Source organism: Staurois parvus, unplaced genomic scaffold, assembly GCF_062004578.1.
Source record: "Staurois parvus isolate SC_StPar_1 unplaced genomic scaffold, SC_StPar_1.0 ptg000429l, whole genome shotgun sequence".
Lineage (NCBI taxonomy): Eukaryota > Metazoa > Chordata > Amphibia > Anura > Ranidae > Staurois > Staurois parvus.
In genome coordinates, this window is record NW_028318225.1 from 2,342,691 (window position 1) to 2,368,349 (window position 25,659).

The 25,659-nt window shown below is 41.0% G+C and overlaps 1 protein-coding gene across 2 annotated transcripts in view; it reads left to right on the plus strand.

The window, feature by feature from the left end:
• CTNNAL1 (catenin alpha like 1) overlaps positions 1-25,659 on the plus strand; it is a 337,361-nt gene that overhangs the window by 306,004 nt on the left and 5,698 nt on the right. For both annotated transcript variants that reach the window (XM_089687544.1, XM_089687545.1), the window contains exons 13-18: positions 5,686-5,736; positions 8,895-9,049; positions 10,421-10,469; positions 20,758-20,814; positions 21,413-21,532; positions 21,783-21,866. In XM_089687544.1, the coding sequence (XP_089543670.1) occupies positions 5,686-5,736; positions 8,895-9,049; positions 10,421-10,469; positions 20,758-20,814; positions 21,413-21,532; positions 21,783-21,866 (516 nt within the window). The remainder of the gene's footprint in view (positions 1-5,685; positions 5,737-8,894; positions 9,050-10,420; positions 10,470-20,757; positions 20,815-21,412; positions 21,533-21,782; positions 21,867-25,659) is intronic.

The window sequence follows — 25,659 nt, forward strand, 5'->3', positions numbered from 1 at the left end:
CCTTTGTCCCCCGCTCCACGTTAGTGATTGGTACCTTTGAGGAGCAGGTAACCGAATTTGACAGGTACTCACTCCCATATCCGCTGCAATCGCACCCCCCACCTCCCTCTCCATAGCCTTCTGGGACACATGGCAGCTCCCAGAAGATCACAGAAAACTAACATAAAAGAAAATTGGGATGCCCCACATATATTCCCCAAAAAAATCTAAAATATTATGAGTAGTTAGCCAACTCGCCAAATCCCACGGTGGTGTCCTCAAGACCAAAAAGCATGCAATAAAAAAAGGGGGGGAGAACCCACTGGAGCAGAAGTCCTAATGAGAACAAGCAGCGGATAGAAAAATTTATATTTATTATAAAAATTGAACACAATAGAAAAGGCAGACAACCTCCACCTGACACCGATTAAATTTTTTTTTTTAAATGTATTTATTTTTCATAACCCATTGCTTTTATTTGCTGTTTTTGAGTTGTTTGCCCCCTCCCGCGCACATTATACTATAGATTGTTTTCTTTCCTGTTAATCCTATTTAGGATAGGTTATACTGCTATTTGTTTATCTTCCGTCTATGGTCTCTTATTCTCTACATTCTCATATGACGTCTGTAGTCTCCCTTATACTGCTGACATGTATGTTCGTTGGCGGCCATCTTTCCTACGAGAACTGGAAGTGACGTTCACGTTTGGTATATAAGTCTTCAAAAACATGGCTGCCACATCCTGAAGAAGCCCACGTGACCCGGTGGGCAAAACGCATTGACATCACAGCCAAGTGACGCCCACACTTCTGACGTCCCGGCCCGGCCGCACGGACGTTTGTTCTGACAGCCAAGCCTCTGAGGACCACGCTGATTCTCCGGCTACACTGCATTCACTGGACTTCTATCTACGATATGCTATTGGTCCTCGACACCTGGAGGCACTTATCAAGCTGGGTGAGATCATTCCTGGCAGTAACTGCCACAAGTTATCATTATTGAATTTGCATCCTTCACTGCAATACTCACTGGTTGGGACATCTCAATATTACCTATTGGCTGACTGCACTATACCGTGATCAAATGAGGTCTGAATTACCTCACTCCACTCAAAGTCCTAGTTTACGCTGCATTGGTATATGACCCCAAGGTCCTCTGGCTCCTGACCATGTATACCATCAGCCACCCTCATTATTTATAGGGTGTATGTTATACAAACATTCTTTTGGGCCCCATTTATTGCAGCCTATCATCCTGCTGTCCGTTTGATGTCACAGAACTCAAGGTCATTAACTACACATACTGCCTTACCTATATTGAGTGCTGCACCATTATTCAGGTGCCATGGCTATACCCTATAATTGGGTGACCACTCCACACTGGGAATTATGGCAGTCCATCTATGACCATCTTTATTATTCAGTTCAGTAAGAAATTGAATGGACATTCACATAATATACCTCAAGTGTACCCTGCTGGACTCTGTGTATATGTCATCTCTATAGGATTCCATCTGGTTCATACCAGCTCGGCATGGTGTCCTTTCAACTACCCAAGATTTCCATATCCACTGTGTGATCTGTAGATCATCGTCATCCACTCCCTCTCCATGGTCTATAAAGCGCCAATCCAGGTGCATAACCTACCTTCACACAAGGCTACGTTCAGTATTGGAGAAATTGGCCGTATAGTGACCCTCTACCCCAACCTGGGGAGCTATTGTGCATTACATCCATTTCTACTCATTCTATTGGACATCTTTGCCCTAACCAGCCTTCTACTGCTACGTTATATAGGATGTGTACATACTGAGACTCTGTACCATATATGTTTATTCAGTGTTTAGGGTATTTCTTGAGTACTGATATTGCCGTTTGTTGCCTTTTCATATTCCTTTCTGAACTACATCCATTCAATCTTTCTCTTCTGACCCAATTCCTGTTTTCATCTTTCTACTGCTTTATCATTTCCATCTGAGGTAGCTATTCTACTCCTCTTTGGAGGCTGTCCTGTGCATGCGTTTGTGCATGTCAGAGGGGCCGACAACATTGACAATTTAATTTTAATCTCTGTGTCAGGTGGAGGTCGTCTGCCTTTTCTGTTGTGTTCAATTTTGATAATAAATATAATTTTTCTAGCCGCTTTTTGTTCTCATTAGGACTTCTGTTCCAGTGAGTCCCCCCCGGTTTCCCCCCCCCCATTTTATTGCAGCTCCCAGAAGATTACTAGACCATTCACAAAGCACAGCGCTTCTTGTGCATATGCAGTGGTCACCCGGATGTGAAGCTGCAAGCTGTCATAGCTGGGTGCCCGCACTGAAGATGCCAGAAGGAGAAGATGGCCAGTGAAACCAGCCGTGGTGAGGACACCGCTGGACCAAGGGACAGGTAAGTGTCTGTATTTCCAAAGTCTTTTTTCTTTTTTTTATTTAACTGGAATTACGCTTTTAAGCTGTGCCAATAAAACGTGGCAGCTGATTGGTTTGTATGCAGAAGTGAGCCTGATTTTGCATTCTCCAGCTTTAGTTCATAAACCCTTGTATTGGCAAGGAGTTTGGCTGCTTTGTATCTAGCTGTGGTTTCTGAAGTAAAGGGAATTTAAAGTGTTCTGGAGCTCCTCACATTGCACAATGTAATCCATTTCACACTGCATTTATTTCTTGTAGTTCAACTAGTGTGATGTATTGAATGGATTTAGATTGTGTAACAAAATTAAATGGACTGACTGCTGCACTAACTCCTATGACAGATGAATCGTCTTGATTCACTGTAGATCTCTCCAGTGCCCGCCAAGCACATCGCTATCATTAATTCATTATGCTCAGAGGAATTACTGCCCTATTTATCAATCACATGTCACAGGCTGTAGGCAGAAAATGGTTGTCAGATATTTTCAAGACACAAAATCTATAGCTTGTACTACATGCTCCAAGGGATTCTAAGCCCTCACACTGACAAGGCACTCTCTGCTTTAAGGAACACTTTACAAATTATAAGCGCATATATTGAATTGTAGTAGTTCAGCATGACTATTTTTAATCCCACGTTCTCAAATGGCAGCAAATTTAGGCTTGGTTGATAAAATTCAAATGTTTAGTGACTTTCAGCAGCTAATTAAATTGCAGATTACAGTAGTAAATTTAAGATGTCTTCTAGTTAAACATGAATTGATACCAGTAGCAAATGATCACCACTTTTGTAATGCCTAATGAGGGATTTATTCAGTACTATAATAATTTATTTAAAAAAAAAAAACTGATAGTGCAAATCTTCCTAACAGCAAGCTGCTGCCGGATGTGCGGATGTATGCTTACAGCTGTGGACAGCATAGGCTCCTTTTATCCCATTGTTGAGTACTACAGGCTGAGTGACCACCCTGATTGGGACATCTGGGATCATAGTCCCCCCCAGATATATGCAGTATACTTGCTGCACTATGCCAGAATTCTAACACTTGACTCACTAACACTTAACACACAACTTATTGCTGCAGGAATACTTACCTTGCAGAGCATCTGAGCATTCTGTACCCAAATCTTCATATGAGGGTTACTGTGAGTGTAAACTATCTGAGATCACTCATATGCCAGACTAAAACCAAAAGTATCCAGAGCCATCTTCAGATCCAAGATGTAAATAACCTTATCAATGTGTATAATGTTTAAAAAACTAGTTTCTGTGTACAGTATGTTTAAAAAAAAAAAATGCAAGTTTTTGTGTTGGCAACCCATGGAAAACAAAGCACTCACTGTGTAGTGAAAATCTTATTTCCAACATTGGTAAATGTGAGAATGTGATTATAGCAACTAATCTACTATCCTTGGTGTCCTATCTAAAATCTGATTTAACCACTTCAAGTCCGGACACTTTTACCCCCTTCCTGTCTAGGCCAATTTTCAGCTTTCAGCGCTATCACACTTTGACAATTGCGCGGTCATGCAACACTGTACCCAAAATAATTTTTTAGCATTTTTTTTGAGACAGATAAAGCTTTATTTTGGTGGTATTTATTCACCACTGGGATTTTTATTTTTTTTGCTATGTAAATGAAATGTCCAAAAATTTTGAAAGTGTTTTTCTTATAAAATTTTGCAAATAATATTTCATCAGAAATCTTGGCCAAAATTTATTCCGTTATCTTTTTAGTAAAAAAAAAAAAAACCCAAATTAGTTTATAACCAAAAATTATAATTTTTAAACTTTTTGTTTACATTTAAATTTTTTTATATTTTGTTTTTGTTTTACATACTGTCACCCCAGCAGTACAGTTTCACCATGGTGACACTGTACTACTTGTGGGGGTGATGATTTTTTTTTTTTTTTTTAACAATGATTGCTTTTACACCCATAAAGGCTGTAAAAGCAATCATTTCTCCTTCTCTCTGGCTGCATTCTTGCAGCCATTGAGAACTACTGTGTGAGCTGTGATTGGTCACAGCTTGTCACATGGTACAAGGATGTTGTGAATAGCTTTGTACCATGTGACCTCTGTGTTCATTCACAGATTTCACAAGTAGTAAGCAATGATGTCAGAAGTGGCATCTTGCTTACTACTCTGCATGTGATCACTGATTGGCCAATCAGTGATCACATGATCAGGACCTCGCACAAAGGTCCCGTGCAATGATCGGTGTTCCACTGTGTCTGGAGGACACAGCGGGCCTCGGATCGCAGTGCTGCACGCTCCCAGGGAGTGTGCACAAGCAAGGGGTGGTGGAGGCCGTTTAACAGCCACCTGACCCTGCACTGCCACCGTCCGGCCGTTTATATACAACAGCTGGATGGGAGGTGGTTAATACAGTAACAAAAAATATGTACATTTAAAAAGCACATCAGTTCACAATTAGTTTAAGGTAATCACTCAAGTCAAACTGGGACTTTTGAGTTTGTATAGTAAAAGAACAAATTTCAAGCAGTGACAACTGAATTTATTTTTCTGCATACTCCCCTGCTACATTTGTACATTTATCCAAGTGTTTAATGCCTAGAAAGCTTCGGGATAGAAAGATTTGTCAGTATGCCTGAACCATCCTAAGACAGTCTGCTTCACTTCGTCATCATTGTGTTCATTGTTCCCACAGAAAGACTTGTCTCTTGTGCAATTTCACAACATTTTATACGTCGATTATCCAGGACCAGGAGTTTCACTCGCTGAATGTCCACAGGAATGACTGCTGTGGGCTGGGAAGCACCATAGCCGGGTTCCCCACTGATGGACCTACGGCCATCTTTGAGTCGTTTACACCATTCAAATGTCTTACTGCGGCTGAGCGTCTCATCACCGTACTGTGCTTGAAGTCTTCTGTAGATATCTGTGGGTTTTTCCCCCTCGTTCACAAGAAACTTCACCACACGCTGTTTCATGCACGCATTAACACTGTTGTCTGCCATCTTGATTAACGATCTCTTGACTGTTCTGCGACATGTGCGCCATCCATCAGTAATAGAACACACTTGCCACTTACTACTGCGTGTAGTACCACCATGTAAATTTAAAAGTCCTGGTTTGACTTGAACGTTTCTCATATGCACTCATAGGAAATACTCCACCGTTTCCTTTTTAGCACTGAAATAAGTGTTTCTTTAACAATTTGCTTTACAATAGTACGGTGTCATGCAGGATTTGTTTTTAGCACTGAAGGCGATATTGTCGATGTAAGATAATGTGTAATTTTGAATACTTTTTATTTTATTTTTTTTTTCCTAGAAACATAGTACAAACCTGAAAACCTTAAAGCCAGTGAAGCTTGATGTGGAGGTAAGTCAGCTAGCACCATAGAAAAGGTTTTAAAAAGCATTGACACAAGACAGTCTGATGGTCTCCTGATGGTATGAGATTTGAAATGCTTTTATGTGATCAATGGCATTTCCTTGCCAGTGATGTTCAGAAGGTCTTCATGCATAGCTCTTTTGTGTTTTTATGTTTTATTGGTCTAAATATTAGTGAACCAAATTTGACTCTGTCAGGTAAAATACAAATGCATGCTTAGACAAATGGATTAGTAAGTCAAACACACATGCATCTCCTATTAGTATTTTTTACTCATTAATGTCGATATAGTTCTTCACATCTCTGCACTGCAAATCTTTTTCATTTAATTGTAAATTCTACAAAACAGAGGATTAAAATACAAGTTCACTTATACATAAACCTCCCAGGCCACCATTCCTAGCCCCCTGAGCTAAACTAGCCCAGTAAACTGTACAATCTTCCCCTAGGTGCATATCCTCTCCAATGGCAGAGACCTGCATTGTTTCCATCCTGGCTGGTAAAACACTAGTATTGGGCTGCCTGTGAACTAGCATCCTATAGACATAGGCTTCATTCACACTTCTGCGACTTGTCATGTGACTTTGGACTCAGTCACATGACGAGTCCCAGCCAATATACACTCACCAGCCAATTTATTAGATACACCTTGCTAGTACCAGGTTGGATGCCTTTTTCCTTTAGAACTACCTTAATTCTCCATGGCATAGATTCAACAAGGTGTTTGAAACGTTACTCAGAGATTTTGATCCATATTGACATGAGTTACTGTTGCCTTTCTATCATCACGAACCAGTCTGTCCATTCTCCTCTGACATCAACAAGGCATTTTCGTCCACACAACTTCCGCTCACTGGATATTTTCTCTTTTTTGGACCATTCTCTGTAAACCTTAGAGATGGCTGTGCATGAAAATCCCAGTAGATCAGCAGTTTTTGAAATACTCAGACCAGCCCTTCTGGCGCCAACAACCATGTCGTGTTCAAAGTCACTTATATCCCCTTTCTTCACCGTTCTGATGCTCGATTTGAACTCAAGTAAGTTGCCTTCACAATGTTTAGATGTCTAAATGCATTGAGTTGCTGCCATGTGTTTGGCTGACTTAGCAATTTGTTACCAAGCAATTGTGCAGGTACCTAATAAAGTGGCCAGTGAGTGTATTTCAGTGGAAGCTGTTCAAATCTGTGCGACTTAGTCACAGTGACTTTAAAAAGACCCCTATACTACTTTGATGTGAATTTCATGCGACTCAAGTGCTAGACTGCAATGTAAACTCTCAAAAGTCACATGAAATTCGGATCTTAATGTTATCAATGCAACAGTTGTGCAACAGTAAAAGCCAAAGTCTCATCCAAGTTGCACCCATCTAAAGTTACATTAGTGTGAATAGAGCCTTAAATTGGAAGATGCTCGCACAGTACAAGAATTTCTCATTCACGTCTAGGTCTCCTAGATTGTGAGCTCGAAGGAGCAGGGCCCTCGAACCCTCGTGTATCGCATTGTATTGTTATTGTACTGTCGCATGTTCTGTCCCCCATTGTAATGTACAGCGCTGAGCAAACTATTGGCGCTTTATAAATACTGTATAATAATAATAATCGGTGTAGCTTCATTAGCATGGGCAGCACGGCACTATATTTTTACCAGCTTCATGGAAGAGAGCTGCTATTGAATGGGGTAAGGCTCCATTCACACTTGCTTGACTCCAAAGCTGCACAATTTTCAGTTTAACTTTGAAGTGCGTTTGAGAGAGACTTTTTGATCCAACTTTACACTCTCTGGATCAAAGTCAACATCAAAAGTAGTGCAGGAACCTTTTCAAAGTTGCTGCAACTTTAAGTCACACCGATTTTGAATGGGTGCTATTGAAAAGAATGGCCTGCAACTTGTAATGCGACTTTGATATCCAAGTCACACAAGTGTGAATGGAGCCTAAAGCAAGGTTTAGGATTGCAAAACAAAAAAAAAGGAAACCATATGTAATGCAAAAGGGTTTTCCTGCTTATGTTAAATTCAAATAAAAACTTCTCTGAATCTTGTCAAATATAATTTTAAACATTGAAAAGTGAACGTCTGCTATGCTCTTTTAGGACAAAACAGGTTCAACTGGATCCTTACTCCACTAGTATCACATACTCACCAAGCGGCCAGACAGTAAAAGGCCCAGCTCTTATAGGTATGAGGGATCATGTGACAAACTCCGTAGCAGTGCTTGCTGATTGGCTGCTCAGGCACCCAGCACTTTTATGTGGAAGCTGAGAGTGCCAGTGTAAGCTCCAACTGACATGACTGACTTGGACTCTACAATATTTCTTTTCACTGCCAGTGAATATATGGAGTGATGAGGAGAGGAGGGAAGGTAGGATTGTGTATCTGATGAGATCAGCATTACATAGACATGGCACAGGTCCACTTTAAGGCTTAACTCTGTCCCATGTGTGGATGGTGCTGCGTTGGGTAACGCCATTGGTTTCTTTTATTCTGGACACTGCAGTAAGAGCCACACTTGAGCTGAAACTTTCAGTTTTATTGTTGAAGTGCAGTGAATGGTAGTAGGTCGCTCACACTCCACCTTCCTCTTCCCTCATCTGTTATATTCTTAATGCATAATAACATAGTGTATGGATGAGGGGAGAGGAGGAGTGAATTACCATTGCCACCTTCCCTAGTTCATTCTCACAACAGAACGTTGTATTCTGTGAAACGCATACAAGACATTTTGTGAATGGACAAGGTAAGAGAAAGGTAGACAGAGTGAGTAACTTGCTCTTTCACTGTATAAGAGCTGAAACTGGAAGTTTGATTACAGTTTAGTGACAGGGATGAATTTAAACTAATATTTTTACTTAACAAAGCACCATCCTCATATGGGACACCTATCATTAGACATAATTACTTTTTATAAAGCATTTACATAGTAAATGTCCAAAAATAGTTTTTCATTGAGCTAGGCTTTAAACATGTCACCAGAGTAGTAGTCTTCTATTCAGTTTTTATATTGAAGTATGCCTAGTAACGATGGCTGGGGATTGCTAGGAAGCCCCAGCACGCACATACAAATCTTAAATGCTGAAAGCAATGTCTGGGACATGTTGCCTGGTCTTTTTGACTGTACACTAATCTAAAAAATAATGTATTCCTTCCAGGAGCAGGGCAAAATTGCCAAATTAGGGTTGGAGCTGCGTTTGCTGACATCAGATGTGGATGCTGACTCTGAAAAATGGGAAGATCAAGACAATGAACTGCTGAGACATGGACAGACCATGTCCAGTATGGCTTACACAATGTACCTGTTCACAAGGTATGAATATTGTTCTTTACATTTCTTTTTTTCTTGATTCATGCTAGTCTGGTAAAAAGTGAGGGGACGGATTCATGTTGAGGGCTAAGGCACAGGTTTGAGATACTGCTAACTTAAAGTGGAACTGCAATGCATCTGAGCACCACAAACCAAAAATGCGATTTGTTAATATTCAAAGCAAACACCCCCATCCAATTATGTCTCCATGCTTTCTTTTACTGGGTAACCATTTTGAGACACACAACCTGGCATTTCTGGCAGTTTGAGTAAAGGCAGGTGATTCATGTAACATTTACTTCCTGGAATCCATTTGCCCTTAGCTCAGGCATTGACTGAGCTGAGAACCCTCCCTTCCCTCCTGAAGACTCCTGGGATTTATGACATAATTTGCCTAGGCATGGAAACCAAGGAAGTAACTGAAGGAATGTTTAAAAAAATAAAAAAGTTTAAAACTAGTAAATGATATACTTTCCTATCTCTCTACTAATGCTAGCAGCATAAGGATTAAAAACAGTCCATGTTGATTGAGAGAGTGAAGTTCTGCTTTAACATGGTCAGACCTCTACCAACATGAGAACCAAATTCAACTAGACTGTCCACCAAGAAGGATTGAACTTTTTGAGGAAAACATTAGTTTAATAGATACATTTTCTAAGAAGAGATTTTTTTTGAAAAATGATAGTTAAATTAACCAGTTGTTTAGTTGTAAAGCACTGAGCAAACTGTTAGTGCTATATAAATCCTGTATAATAATATTACTAATAATAATAATATAACTGGTGTATGGCTTTACTTGTCACAACAATCTAGCTGGTGAGTGGGTTTGTCTAACTAACTGTATTCCGAACAAACCTGTTTACACAAAACTAGGAGCATACTGTAAACTGGAAATAGTCATTTGAAGCCAATTTACTCAGTGTATTTAATGTGTTATCAAAATTTTCCATCATAAGAAGGTTTGTAGCATAAAAAGATTCTGTTGTCAATTTAAAAATTACTAGTGTATTCATTTTGCAATGTATCTCTGAACTTGTTAGCAGCTTGGACTACTTCAGAATGACTCAATTTCCTAGATTGTAAGCTCTAAGGAGCAGGGCCCTCTGTTTCCTCTTGTACCAAATTATATTGTAACTGGAATGTCTGCCTTCATTTTGTAAAGCGCTGAGCAAACTGTTGGCGCTATATAAATCCTGTATAATAATAGAACAGCCCCATCCCTTCTTGCAACTTTATAGTGGTCTCCTCTTCTGAGAGTGTCAACTCCTCCACCCCATTTTTTTTTCACCTCCCTACATAACACTTTAGTGGCACAGTCCAGCAACATTCCCCATATTTATCTCTTTTGTTATATGTCATCTCTTTCCTCTGCAGGGGTGAAGGTTTGTTGAAGACTACCCAAGACTTATTTCATCAAGCAGAGGTATGCCAGTGCAGTGTTCAATATTTTAATATAAAACCTTACCACGAAAGCTGTAACTATCTGAGTCTGGCTCACATAGTATTTTTTTTATTTTGTTTTTGTTTTTTTTGTTTATTTAGTTGAATGTGGAAAGCACAGAATAAGTTAGAATGTGTATGTTTGTCCTGGACACTGTTTATGCATTCTGTAAACCAGAAGGCAAAAGAGGGTACTTGGATCATATGAGACCTGGAAGCCTTGTTTAAAAAATGTTTAATGATAAAAAAAATACACACGCGCGCACACACGTACCTTTTGGTTAACGTAGTTAACCCAGTTTACGAATGAAAATACATTGAGAATTATGCCTTTTTTTTTTTTTCTTCACTATAGCTCACAGAATTAGCTGTCACTTTCCCCAGAGTTAAAGGAAGCTTTGTTTCTTTTAGGAAACTAAAAGGAAACATTGTTTCTTTCTAACTTGGGGAAATAAACTAAAAAAACTTTCTTTTAGCTGGGGAGAAAGTGAAAGTGCGGGGTCCCCCCTCCCAACAAAACCGAGCCCTTCGGGTCTGGTATGGATTTTGAGGAGAAAAATTAAAAAAAAAATGGTGTGAAGGTCCCCCCCCAAATTCCATACCAGATGAGCGCCCTCCCACCCCCCCCCCTCCTGAACCATACCAGGCCACATGCCCTCAACATGAGATGCTTTGAGGCAGGGGGGCTCCCCTGGCCGGAGGTTGTGGGGGCCTGCGGGCAGGGGGCTTATTGGAATCTGGAAGCCCCCTTTAACAAGGGGGCCCCCAGATCCCAGCCTCCTCCCTATGTGAATGAATATGGGGTACATGGTCCCGATACTCCTTCACAAAAAACAAAAAGTGTAGTGTGAAAAAAGATAGGACACGGTCTTTGACAAGTCCTTTATTACAAGAAAAAACTAAAAGAATGTGCCCCGCAGTAGATCCAACATCCATCACGATGCCCGCCGCTGACCCGAAAATGAAATAAGGAAAAAAAAAGGCTCTGCTTCCGACTCTGGCTCCCGCCATCTGCCTGCTCCAGTGGTTTGACAGCTCTTGAATAGGTAAGGGGCGGGGCCACCCAGGGACAATGATGTCACATGAGGCATGGTCACTAGGGTGATGTCCCCACCCTGCCCAAAAGCACCACCCCTTGTCCAGGGCATGTGGTTCGGGGGAGGGGGGCTGCACCTATGTATGCAGACTGCTTCTACAAACATTTGTGAAAGAATGGGTCTCTCTCAAGAGCTCGGTGAATTCAAGCGTGATACCGTGATAGGTTGCCACCTGTGCAATAAGTCCATCTGTGAAATTTCCTTGCTACTAAATATTCCACAGTCAACTGTTAGTGGTATTATAACAAAGTGGAAGCAACTGGGAACAACAGCAACTCAGCCACGAAGTGGTAGGCCATGTAAAATGACAGAGCGGGGTCAGCACATGCTGAAGCACACAGTGCGCAGAAGTCACTAACTGTCTGCAGAGTCAATAGCTAAAGTCCTTCAAATTTCATGTGGCCTTCAGATTAGCACAAGAACAGTGTGTAGAGAGCTTCATGGAATGGGTTTCCATGGCCAAGCAGCTGCATCCAAGCCTTACATCACCAAGTGCAATGCAAAGCGGTGGGTGCAGATGGGATGGTGGGATCATAATGTGGGGTTGTTTTTCCGGGGTTAGGCTTGGCCCCTTAGTTCCAGTGAAGGGAACTCGTAAGGCATCAGTATACCAAGACATTTTGGACAATTTCATGCTTCCAACTTTCTAGGAACAGTGTGGGGATGGCCCCTTCCTGTTCCAACATGACTGCGCACCAGTGCACAAAGCAAGGTCCATAAAGACATTGGATGAGCGAGTTTGGGCTGGAGTAACTTGACTGGCCTGCACAGAGTCCTCACCCGATAAAACAACTTTGGGATGAATTAGAGCTGAGACTGCGAGCCAGGCCTTCTCGTCTGACATCAGTGCCTGACCTTACAAATGCGCTTCTGGAAGAATGGTAAAATATTCCCATAGACAAACTCCTAAACCTTGTGGACAGCCTTCCCAGAAGAGCTGAAGCTATTATAGCGGCAAAGGGTGGGCCAACTCAATATTGAACCCTATGGACTAAGACTGGGATGCCATTAATTTCCATGTGCATGTAAAGGTAGGCATCCTAATACTTTTGGCAATATGATGTATATATCTTTGCTTTTGCATGTGAATCATGGGGCTAGTGTTAGGTATATCCCACTCAGACCCCAGCAACTCAACATCCTGTTATCGTAGGACAAATTAATTCAGTCTCTGGACAACCTGATTTGCCTTACACCAAAGACCAGATCATCTCTAGCCTTGCTTGCACAGGAATCCAGATCTGGATTCATCCTAATAGGCTAGTAGTCATGGACACTCTGGCAATGCATAGGACGTTTGACATTGGAGGAATCTCAACTCCTGATCAGCATTCTGCAACATCTTGACTGGAGGATCTCTAAATCAGGATCCATTCAGGCAATGCCACGGCAGTGGTATACATTGATCACTGGGGAGGAAACTGAAGTTTTGCCATGGTAAGAGAAGTAGAACATATTCTGTCCTGTGCAGAAATTCATGTTCTAGTCTTTTACATCACAGATATAGATATCTGGTGGTCACACTAAATCAGCAGGCATGTAAATGTGGGATTAGTCCCTACACCCAGAAGTGTTCCAGGACCTGTGTCACAGGTGAGGGATGTTGGATGTGGACCTCCTGGCTCCCAGATTCATGACCAAGCTGGACAGGTTTATTTATTATTTTGGATAGGTTTATTTGCATATACTTGGATTCTCTGGAGAAAGCAGTGGATGCTCTGACAGCTCCATGGAATTGGTACAACCTGATATTCCTGACCTTTCCTCCCCTGAAACTGCTTCCTTCCTCTGCTGTGCAGGATCAAGATGAAGGGCATTACAGTGATGCTGATCGTTCTACACTGGTCTAGGCAAATGTAGTATTCCATTGACTAAAGATCGTTTTTTTGGAGGTTACAAAATAAATTACTGTATCACCCAATATATGGCTTCCATTCAGTAGCCCAAAGAGGCATACAAAAAAGAAGGGTTTGTGAAAAGGAATTCACAGGAAGCGGCTACATTATGAACAGAATGTGATACTCAGAAAAATTTCCAAAAATTATGCTTTATTACATATAAATATTTGACATATGGGCAATCGCCCTGGTTTACCATCACCTCAGTATGAGACAATACACACAGACCTAAAACCATATAAAATAACACCAAGACCGGTCTGGATAGATGTGCTGCAAAGACAATGACCACTGAAGTCTAAAGTCTTTGTAGCACTGGCACATAGGTTAACACTTCCCAAAGGAGGTGTACACAAAAATTATACCATAGGTATATAGTGTCACATGTAATAAATATAAAGACATGTGTCAAAACCATATAGGTTCTATCCCATAGAGGGGAATTCCCAAAAATTATACCAAAGGTATGAAATATCACATGTATACAATGCAGCGAGCACAGTGTGCGTCAAAAGAGAGGCATAACCATAAGCCTATGTTAGGCAGCAAAAAGGATATCACAAATGAAATGCAGTACAGTCCCATGCCGGCACATGTGGTTGGGGCCCATTCATCTGTAATATAAGTGACTGATTCTTAGGACTTTTAGATATAAATAACGCCCCAGTTGTTGCCTGGATGGAGAAACAGATGCAAGTAGCAGAACACTGCTTCAAGTGATTTCTTCACCACAGCATGTGGACTACACACCACTTTTTGTTGAAAACAAGATAAGGCCCAGCGGCTCCTCCGCCCGTTGAAATATATGTGGCATGCCTTGTTTCCTATATAAAGCACCATAATGTCCCCATCCTGTAGTAAGACAAACAATATGAGGGAAGTCACTGTAAGAGCTTTCACTCGATAATAGACGTTTATGCCAAATAGGTCACAAGGGACCTTTAATCTAATGTCCTGTAACAGTCCACTCACCACCTGTGCAATGGGTAGTAAGAACGAAAAGGATATCCTTCATAAGTACTGCCCTTCAAAAGGTACTGCTGTATGGAACCAAGGAACCACCGCTAACATCAGCCGACATACCGCGGGTTCCGACCTCTCCATGGCGCCTGTGCCGCCTAAGTATGCCTCATGGCATGTGAAGATGGCTACCTCCTTGTAGGTCAGCGTGCGTTCCACCTAGTGCGCATGACCGGAAGTGACGTATCTGACGTATGACGTCAACGCGTTTCGCCGATGGGCGTATCTCACTCAGCTTCGTCAGGACCAATGGGATTCCTGCATTTCAACCTTCTATTTATAGTGGATTAAGACCCACCCACATATGCAAAAAATTACATTGCAGTTATCCCCAATGGAAGAAAAGGGGCTAAATACTTAGCACAACCGCTGGTCATAGTTAAATTAAAAAGACAGGCGACTGGAAATATCAAAGGGAGGAAAGATTTGACAATTACAGCAATGCACACAAAAGTAAAAAGCAAAAATTATATTCAATTGAAAATTACCACACTTTCACCAGGAGATGGCAGTGTTATTGAAAGGATCTCCAAACCTATTTATTAGGTCAAAAATACACAAGGACACAGTAAAAATTACCGCAAAACCACCACAAGATGGCGATGTTATTTAATAAATAAATCCCTCTATAGGTTATTTTGCCCAGGGTTCCTAAATTTCAAATTAACCACTTATAAGTGTACATTTATTCTCAAAGGAGAGGAAAATAGTTCAAAGATTAGTCCCTTCTACACTTCTAGCCCTATATTTCAATGTGTACCATCAGGTTATTAGATATCTCCCCAAAGAAGGTTTACCTTAATTATTTAGTTAACATATTGTCCTCAATAATTCAATTAACGCATTAACCAGCCATTGACAGGAGTGAGGAATTACCACAGATTGACCAACATATGGCAATATAAGAACATATATCCATACAGATCTATTTATCCAAAAATACTTGGAGATCACATTCCACATTTAACCCCTTTGGGTACAATGTATCAAGTTTATATATCCAATATTTCTCCTTTTTTAGCAGTTCTCTATCAAAGTCATCTCTCCTTTGAGGGAAATGCAATGCATAGAAACCTTTCACTTTTGTACCATCCAATTTACCTCCATGATATTTAGCATAGTGTTGGGCAAGATTACTTTCAGGGTCATTAGATCTAATATCTCTGAAATGTTCACCTATTCGTACCTTAAGTTGTCTTTTGGTCTTACCAATATACATCTTTTTACAGGGACAAGTCCAAATGTATAATACTCTCACTGTAGAACAATTTATAAGGCTTTGAATTTTATAATGAGTGCTATTCCTTGAGTCAAAAAAAGAGTCTGTACGATCCACATATTTACAGATTTGGCATTTTCCACATTTAAACATCCCTTTAGTACGTGATTCTAACCATGTTGTCTGTTTTAACGGTTGATAGTCAGAATGAATAAGGAGGTCACCAAGATTTGGTGCTCTTCTTGCTACCATTTGGGGGCGCTCACCTACAATTTTATTCAATTTGGGACATTGAGTTAAAATCTTCCAATGTTTTTCTAATATTTGTTTTACAGCTTGCCATTGGGCTCCAAATTGAGTTATCATTCTAACAGGTTGCTCACTTAATTTGACCTTCTCCTCCTTTTTAGGAGATAATAAATCCTTACGGTCAGTTTGATATGCCCGTCTCCGAGCTTTTCTGATTTGAGAGTGAGAGTATCCCCGTTCCCTAAATCTTCTATAAAGATCCTGTGCTTCCATCCTAAAGTCATGAATATTCGAACAATTTCTCCGACATCTCAGAAATTGTCCCACTGGAATTCCTGAAATCAGTGAACGTGGGTGATAGCTTCCGGCCTCTAGTAGAGTATTGGCAGCAGTAGGTTTCCTATATGTTTTTGTGAGGAGTCTTCCGTTCTCAAGTCTAATTTCCAAGTCCAGGAAGGAAATACACCTTTCATCAAAAACATACGTGAGTCCAATGTTAAAGGGATTTTGATTTAACTCCTCCATAAAAAGTTTTAATTCCTCTGATGTTCCTCTCCATACAAGGAACACATAGTCTATATATCTTAACCAAATCTGGACATTAACAAGGAACCTTGTTGATCTGAAGACAACCTGCTCCTCCCAGAAACCTAGATGCAAACATGCATAGGCCGGAGCCCACGGTGCTCCCATACTGGTACCTCTGATCTGTTGATAAAAGGTATTATTAAATTGGAAAAAGTTATGTCGTAACGCAAAGTCCAGCAACTCACTAATAAATTCATTCTGTCCTCCCGAAGTGGAGGACAGAATGAATTTAGTGTTCTGCTACTTGCATCTGTTTCTCCATCCAGGCAACAACTGGGGCGTTATTTATATCTAAAAGTCCTAAGAATCAGTCACTTATATTACAGATGAATGGGCCCCAACCACATGTGCCGGCATGGGACTGTACTGCATTTCATTTGTGATATCCTGTTTGCTGCCTAACATAGGCTTATGGTTATGCCTCTCTTTTGACGCACACTGTGCTCGCTGCATTGTATACATGTGATATTTCATACCTTTGGTATAATTTTTGGGAATTCCCCTCTATGGGATAGAACCTATATGGTTTTGACACATGTCTTTATATTACATGTGACACTATATACCTATGGTATAATTTTTGTGTACACCTCCTTTGGGAAGTGTTAACCTATGTGCCAGTACTACAAAGACTTTAGACTTCAGTGGTCATTGTCTTTGCAGCACATCTATCCAGACCGGTCTTGGTGTTATTTTATATGGTTTTAGGTCTGTGTGTATTGTCTCATACTGAGGTGATGGTAAACTAGGGCGATTGCCCATATGTCAAATATTTATATGTAATAAAGCATAATTTTTGGAAATTTTTCTGAGTATCACATTCTGTTCATAATGTAGCCGCTTCCTGTGAATTCCTTTTCACAAATGTAGTATTCCATCCTGATCAGTCACCTGTCAAATATTGTGTGGACACAACCTGGTCTTCTCTCCCAAGGACCTATTTACCAGCCTGCTTCACTGTCACTGGCTTTACCAGCATGGCTTTTAAAGTTCATGTCTTGATGAACAGGGGCCCAATGACTTGGTGATACCTACAATGGTAAAAGCCAGAAAGTCCCATTTCCCTCAAGATCTGCCATCTGCATGGAAGGCATACTTCACCTAATGTGAAGAAAACAACTTTCATTCCAGATAATAGTCTTTCAAACAAATCCTGACCGTTTACAATCAGGCCTGGATCAACAGTACTATTAAGTGTTAGATCTCTCCTTCTTTTGTGGCCTTTGTATAGGGTTTCTGTCATGATACTCCTGCTCTGTGAATTTGAATTTGTTCCTTTTGGCACTTTCAAAAAAACATACTTTGAAATTATTAGGGATATTCCACACTTGTAAGGTTGTTTTCCTTGTTGCTATCACCTCTGCAAGGTGTGTGTCTGAACTGGCAGCTGTTAAGGCCTAAAGCCTACTTTCTTCCCAAAATGGGTTCGTTCTGTCACATTAACCAGGATATTATGCTTCTGTCACTTTTGTCCAGCTCAAGTACATCAGAAAGATTTTCCTTCATTGTTTATACGTAGTTTGAGTTATAGAATTGTAAATATCCACAAGATTATGATCTTAAGGTTCGCATTCCACTCTTTCCTGTCAAGACACACTGATAGATCTGTGAGTGCTTCTTGGGCTTTTAGGCATCAATCATCTGTTTTCTAGATAAAGCTGCAAACCTGATTCTCTGTTCACATTTTCTGTACGTTTTACCAGTTGGATGTTCAGGCCTCTTCTGATGCTGGCTTTGGCACAAAGTCCTTCAGGCTGCTCTTTTAGCTGCAGGCAGCCCCCAGTCAGTTTATAGCTGGGCTTGTTAAGCATTTTGCTTGCTGTGTTGCCCGTCTGTTGGACTGCTTTTTGAATGTCCTACATTTTCCTGTATTATTCAATGAACATTATTCCTTGAATGAACATAAAATCCTTTTCTTTGAGGTAATTGAGAAACACAGGTCGAATCACTCTGTGGTTTATGGTCTTGCTCTTGGAACTGCTTTGTTTGGAGGCATGTCAGATGTGGGACAGTTTATATCAGGGAGAGGTTTTATCAGCTTGATCTCTGTATGTCCAGATCTTCCTGTAGGGCAGTATAACCCAAATGTCTTTGTGTAGCATAACAATCCTTTTTTTCAAACTAATTGAGGGATACAGGATTCCGAGTACAAAAATCCTGTTTATTTTAGGACAACAATATTACTTTATCTGGTGTCTGAATAGTATTTACTGTATAGAGATATACAAATTGTGTTAGAAGGATCCTTGACAGCAGCAGATGTAAAAGCTGCTGTATTTATTATTTTGATAGCCAGGAATTGCCAGAAAATGCGAGGAGGAAAGTGGCAGTGACGCATTATAGTGCGTACTACATACACCTTGTATTCTTTAATTAGGTTTGTGTGACACCCCACAGCTGGTTATTGTATTTTTTCTTTTACTAAAAGCATAAACAGTTGCACAAATTGAGTGCAAAATACTCCTGTTGTACAGGTTCTCTGCTTTCAGAAAATATATATTAGGGGTTGTAAGTATTTTTCAGGCCAAAAGTGTGCATTTTAGCATGTGACCAAAGAGTTAAAAAAAAAAAAAAAGCCTGGCAGCAAAAGTATTAAAACAACATAAATTATTTAGTACACTTGCACACAGTTTTTGAAGGAACTCTGGAAGTAGGGTGTTCCAAACATATAAAACTATGGTCTTATTTCTGCTGTGGATTTAAATTATCTCAGTTGCTGTTTGTCTCTGTATTCCCAGACAGACTCAGACAGAATGATGTTGAGATCAGGGCTTTGTGTGGGTTATCCCTTCTCTACCAGGGCTTGTTTTTTAAGATGAAAATAGTTCTTTGTATTTGATTAGTTCCAAATTTATTCTGCAGCACACCAGTGACCCTAATTATTGATCCAGATACCTCCCTAGTAGTATTGCCTAATGTGCCTGTATTCTTCAGCATTAAGGGGGCAATTTGCACAAATCCCCCAACTCCATGTGCAGAAATGCTGCCCAAACCTGCAAGGATCCTCTGCCATGCTTCATTGTTGCCCTCAGCCGCTCATCCTTGTAAACCTCTCAGCAATCAAACTGCTTTCTGTTACAACTAAACAACTGTGGACTGCCCAGTATAGAGTGCCCGCTGCCAATTTTCTGCACACAAGTTCCTGTGTTGTGTGTGCATAGGTGAGTTTCTTGGCCTTGTTTCCATGTTGAAGGTTTGTATTTTTTAAAGCCACAAGTCTTCCATCGAGACCTCTTTTGATTGTACATAGGCGTGCCAGGGTCTCACCCAACCGACTTCTACCAAGTCTGAGCTGGAGGAGAAGTTTTTTCCGTCGCCATTGCCTATTTTTTTGTGCTTTTGCACAAGGGCTTGTACAGCATTTCTGCTTGTGAGATACATTGTTGATGCAGTAAGACCATCCTGCTGGTATTGCTGTGCTCAAGCTTTTATGTTGCGTTTAAAAATGTTTTTACATTGAACAGCCTCAGCCTGTTAGTACTGTAGAGCATGCCCTGTTGCATTTTTCCTACACAGCTGAGTGTGATTTAATGATTGTATTACAGGTTAATTGCTTATAAGTTTTTGGCACTTGTTTGGTATAATTGTTTGATCATACAATGAAGCATATGCTTACAAAATGTTTAAAGCCGTTTATAAAGGTTTTTTTTTTTTTTCTCAAAGTAACAAACATGAAATACTTACTTTGTGCAATGGAATTGCACAGAGAGTAGCCCCAATCCTGCGTGCGGGCACATTCCAAGTCAGGCAGTGAGCATCCATAGACACACAGCCCCACCCCTGATCTCTGCATACAGGATCTGATTGAAGCAGCAGAAGCCAATGACTCACTGCCGCCTCTCTGTCCTGAGAATGCAGATACTTACCTGAGCTCAATTTCGATCTAGCAATGTACGCAAAACCATTGCACAGAGAAGTATGACAGGGATCAGAACCTGGTCATAGACACACAGACATAGAACCAGTAAGCCATGCCCCCACTCCCTCCTCACAGGAGTAGACACCCCAAATATGGATTTGTTTTTTTCTGTTTATGCAATTTATGGATTGGAATTCACTTCATTATTTTTGAGAACATCCTCACTTTATGGTATATTTTTCACATGTGGCTAAAGTACTGTGCGATTTTTTTTGTGTATATGTATGTATATATATCTACATATTTCCTCACATCAGCAATTACTTTATCTTCCCCCTTAGGTGTTTGCGGCAGCCGGTATAAAGTTTTCATCCATTCTTCATACATTTTCAAACCAGGTAATTATTTTTCTCTAATTGGCAAATGTGTACCTTTTCTTTGAATGGACAAGTTCAAATAAAGGCGCTAATTAATACAGATAAAGTGTGCCTGAAGGACCACAGGACAGATCAGGGTAGCCTTAAGCCTAGTAAACACTACTAGTGTTTTTTTTTTTTTTCCTTGAAACCTAGCGGGCTGAACGGGAAAAAAACTGACCATTCAGGAAGAGTCGCTGTACTATCTATCTGATGTCAGAACAGGGATCTCCCCTGCTGTGCTATTGTGTTCTGACAGGGGAAACCCCCCCCCCCCCCACCAGAACACTCCAGTCAGCGCTCTCAGCCATTGGATCTTGGCCATTGGCTGAGAGCGCTGATCCAGAGCTGATCTGTCCCTTGTGTTGTTGTGTAAAAATGCAGCTGGAACAAATGTGTTTGGCTTATAAAGGTTTACTTTTAAAGATGCAAGGCGGCCCCTTTGTAAATTTTCAGTACAGTAATCCCTTTTAATTGTTTGTGTATGTATCCCTTAGTGGGTGTTAATTTGTGCAAACCTTTCTCAGACAGTTTTTTGATTTTTTTTTTTCTTTTTATCTTTGCTGTTTTTTAATCCAAGCTTGAAGATGATGACAAACCTTTACTCCTCCTGGAAATTGAGAAGCTTGTTCCACTAAGCCAGCAGCTTCAGACAACTGCAAGGACTCCAGTGCAGGGTAAAACTGCCACCTTCTCCAAGGTACTTAACCTAATATACATATATATATATATATATATATATATCTCCCTGTTTAGGATTTTTTATACCAATTCTGCGTAAGTGGTAGTGGCTTAGTGCCCTAAAGATAGAGCTACCCAGATGCCTGCAGCATTAAAAGATACAAGAAAAAAGTTTTGTAGAAATAGAATTAAATCTACGGTCTCAGAAAATGTCATACTGATTTGTAAAGCAACATTGTGACATTGTGTTATGTTTTATATATTTACAGGTTGACACATGTATTCAGAAATCTAAAGCAATCATGATGATATTATCCCAAGTTCTTCCAATCTGCTGTAAATTGCTACGGAAGGTGAGGTGCCTTTCTGACTATATACATCTGAATTGTTTCTTGCATTTTCAGTTTTACATTTCTGTTAGTGACACAACAAGTGATAAACTGCCCTAAACTTTCAAAATGTAGGGAGCAAATACTGCTACCTGTAATTTTAGGACTGTACTTGGTACCAGTTAGGGGTAACAGAAAGCAGTGAAGTAAACGCTGTTTTTTTTTTTTAAAGTGGTTAAAAAAGGCAAAAGTTTGTTTACCTTAAATTAAACCATGCATTCTCTGAATTAAGGTGAAAAAAAAAACCTTTCAAAAGTTGCTTCCCCCCTTAGACACTTACCTGTGCTTGATCTTGCTGGAACGCTGTGCCCCTTTGCAGAAGCTCTTCTCTCACTTCTCACAAGAGACTTTTCGGCAACAGCAGGAGCAGTTGGCTCCTGCTGCTTTTGCTCAAATCCTGTGAGGAGGGAGTGGGGCATGAGCCGCGCTGTACTGTGTGTGTCTATAGATGCACGCCCAGCTTGGGTTTGAACCTGCACATCTGCCCCCATAGCATGTCGAAAAGGACCCCAGAAGAGGACGATCGTGAGCTGCTTTGTGCAAGACCATAGCATAGACAAGTAAGTATAATGTTTAGTTTAGCATTAATTGATTTCACAGGTTCAATTCTTTTAAAGCGCAATGACCTTTAACTATTTCAAAATGAGCACTTTCTATATAAGGAATGTTAGCTGTTTGAAACTTGGAACTGACAAGTGGAATTGTTATCTACAGTAGCATTTGACCATACACTACCCTTTTTTGCTTTCTGGCAATATGTGAAAAAATATTAGGTCCCCGAACAGCTAGGTAATTACAAAATACATAGTGCTTCAAAAAGTGCTTGTAACAAGTGTGCAGGCTTGTGCTCTGTCAGCAACTCACTGGGTGGCAGTTCAGTATGATGAAATGACAATGTCACTAAGCCTGCTGCCGCTCACAGTTGAAGCCTTTTGGGTGGACAGTGATGTGATCCCCCTGGCACAGCCAACCCTTGTAGGCCAAGGAGATGAGCTTCATCAACCAAGAGGCAATAATCTTGTTGGAAGCCCTGAAATTATTACACACTCCACCTGGAATGACAAACAAGTGCTCCGACTTCTTGATGCTAGATTTCGCATTGATGTAACATTTTTAAAGTTTAGCCCACATCTGATGGGCTAACTTTTTGGGTACTCCACAAGAGGGACATAGGAAGAACAACTTTTTAAGTGATAAGGACTCTGAAGGCCACTTGGGCAAGATCTCAAGCATCAGTATGAGTACCACCCTATTTGGGATGAAAGTAAGAGAGGGTTCTGTAAACCCCAGAGCTGTCAATATGAACACTCTTCTGGTTGATATAATTGCCACAAGTAAAGCTGTTTTCAGCGAGCGGTACCACGGGGGGGGGGGGGGGGGGGTGTCACTTTGAATGCATCTGATGCAAACAAGTCCAACACCAATGCGAGATCCCCTTTCACAAACTGCAATCCCTTAGGTAGGTATCAATCAAGTTGCAGCTTGAAGAACAGTATAATTGAGTGTTGGATGCTCACTGTATGCCAGTGAAGGCAGGGATAGCTGAAATGTGGGTCAATACAAAAGGGATAACAGGCACATGGTGTGGCCCATGTATGATCAGTTCCATATGGGCAGGGGTAATCCAGTAAGGCACAAAGGGCAAGCTGCGTAGGAGCGAAGCATAACTCTGCAGAAGAGAAACAAAGAAACACAGTGCCTCGAAGTGTGTACTGTGAAGGTATTTAATAGAAAGATAAGTAGTAACTCACATCTTCGCATTTAAAAACAGGTTCATGGGTAAGGGAGTGAGACGTCTATAGCCAAATGTTGTGTGACTGATCCAGAGAGGAGATAGATTGAGTCCGCCAGCAGGTGGTGCTGTGCTTGTGCAGCATGGATGGTAAGCCTAGTGAAATCTCCAAGGTGTCTGCCAGGAGATGGTGCTGTGCATATGCAGCATAGATGGTGAAGCCTGGCAGAGTCTCCAAGATGTCCAGAATCCGCACGTGTGGCGTCTGATGTCATCGAAGTGTGACGCATTTCTGAGCATGAGAGGACTCCAGGCGCGCTCTTTCATCAGGCAGGGAGGAGCAGGGGGTGAACGAGCCTTATGTATAGCAAGGGGCGGATGATGGGCAGGGCCATGAGTGGGGAAAAAGGAGGATACTGTCACAGACCAGCAGACATGTCCTAGAACTTAGTCACAACAATGGTCAGATCATTACCAAAAACTACACCAAACCCACCTCAGGAAACTTCTATCTTCATTATCAGAGTTGTCATTACCCCACCTGAATAAACAATATTCCAAAAAGTAAATTCTGTCGCCTTTGTAATCTGTCAGTTTGGTGCAGTTATTTCAAACAACTCAGTGTCACCCTTAAGAACAGATTTGCTGAAAAAGGGTATCCCGACAAATTGGTAGATGAAGAATACACGTCATACCTCTGTGGTAAACCCAATACTAATAGATCTGCTGAGGACCCCCACCATACAGTCAGATTCACCCCCAGATTCCATGGGAGACACCAAAAAATGAAACGTTTTCAGAAAACATTGGAACATCTTGCTATGCAGGCCCATTGGCTCCTACTGCTGTAAATCACAACCAGTAAGCCAATGAGGAGAGCGCAGGAGGTGTGGGGCCTAGCCAGTGGATCTGTGTCTTATGGACACATAGAGCAGAGGGTCAGGGATGAGCAAGCAGTGGTGCCCCCTGAGAAAGTGCTTTTCCCTGGGGGCACTGCTTGAGGGGGAGGATCCAGGAGCGCCAGCAGGGACCCAAAAATAAGAGGATCGGGGCTACTCTATGCAAAATCACTGCGCAGAGCAGGTAAGTATAGACATGTTTGTTATTTAGAGAAAAAAAAACCCGTAGCTTTGGTGTCACTTTAAGTTCAACCCAGATTTCAGCATTAACTGCAGTAGAGAAAAATCTCTGCTGCAGGCTAGCTCTTCTGTTTGGCAAGACTGTAAACAGCTGTGCTCAAAAGTTTGCATACCCTTGAAGAATTTATATTCTACAGTATGTAACATTTTTCAAGAAAACATGAGTGATTAGGCAAAACACATTTCTTTTACTACTTATGCTACTCATATTCAATTGGAGGTCTCACCAGAATGGCACAATCCTAAAACAAAACATGGCAACAAGTAAACAAATGAAATGGCCCCTGTTCAAAATTCTGCATACCCTTAGTTTTTAATACTGTGTATTGCCCTCTTTAGCATCAATGACAGTGTGCAGCCTTTTGCATCAGTTTTCTTTCAGGCCCCGAATTCTTGCAGGTGGTATAGCTGCATGACCTGGAGGCATTTTGACAAGAAGAATGGGCAGAGTCTTTGGTCGTCTTGTATGATCCACACGTTTGCTATCTCCCCAGAGTGGCTCATTGATATTAAGGTCAGGAGATTGTGATTGCCACTTCAGAACATTCATATTTTTCTGCTGTAGCCACCAGAGGGTCAACTTGGCCTTAGGGTCATTGTTGTACTGGCGAGTCCAAGAGCGTCCCATGCACAGCTTTCGTGCAGAAGAATGCGAATTGACTGCTATTGTTTTCTGATAACATGTTGCATTCTTCTTACCATTAATTTCCACAAGATTCATCATGCCTTTGGAGCTCACACACCCCCAAAACATTAGTAAGCCACCCCCATGCTTTTACAGTGGGGATGGTATTCTTGTCACTACAGGTGAAACTCGAAAAATTAGAATATCGTGCAAAAGTTCATTTATTTCAGTAATGCAACTTAAAAGGTGAAACTAATATAT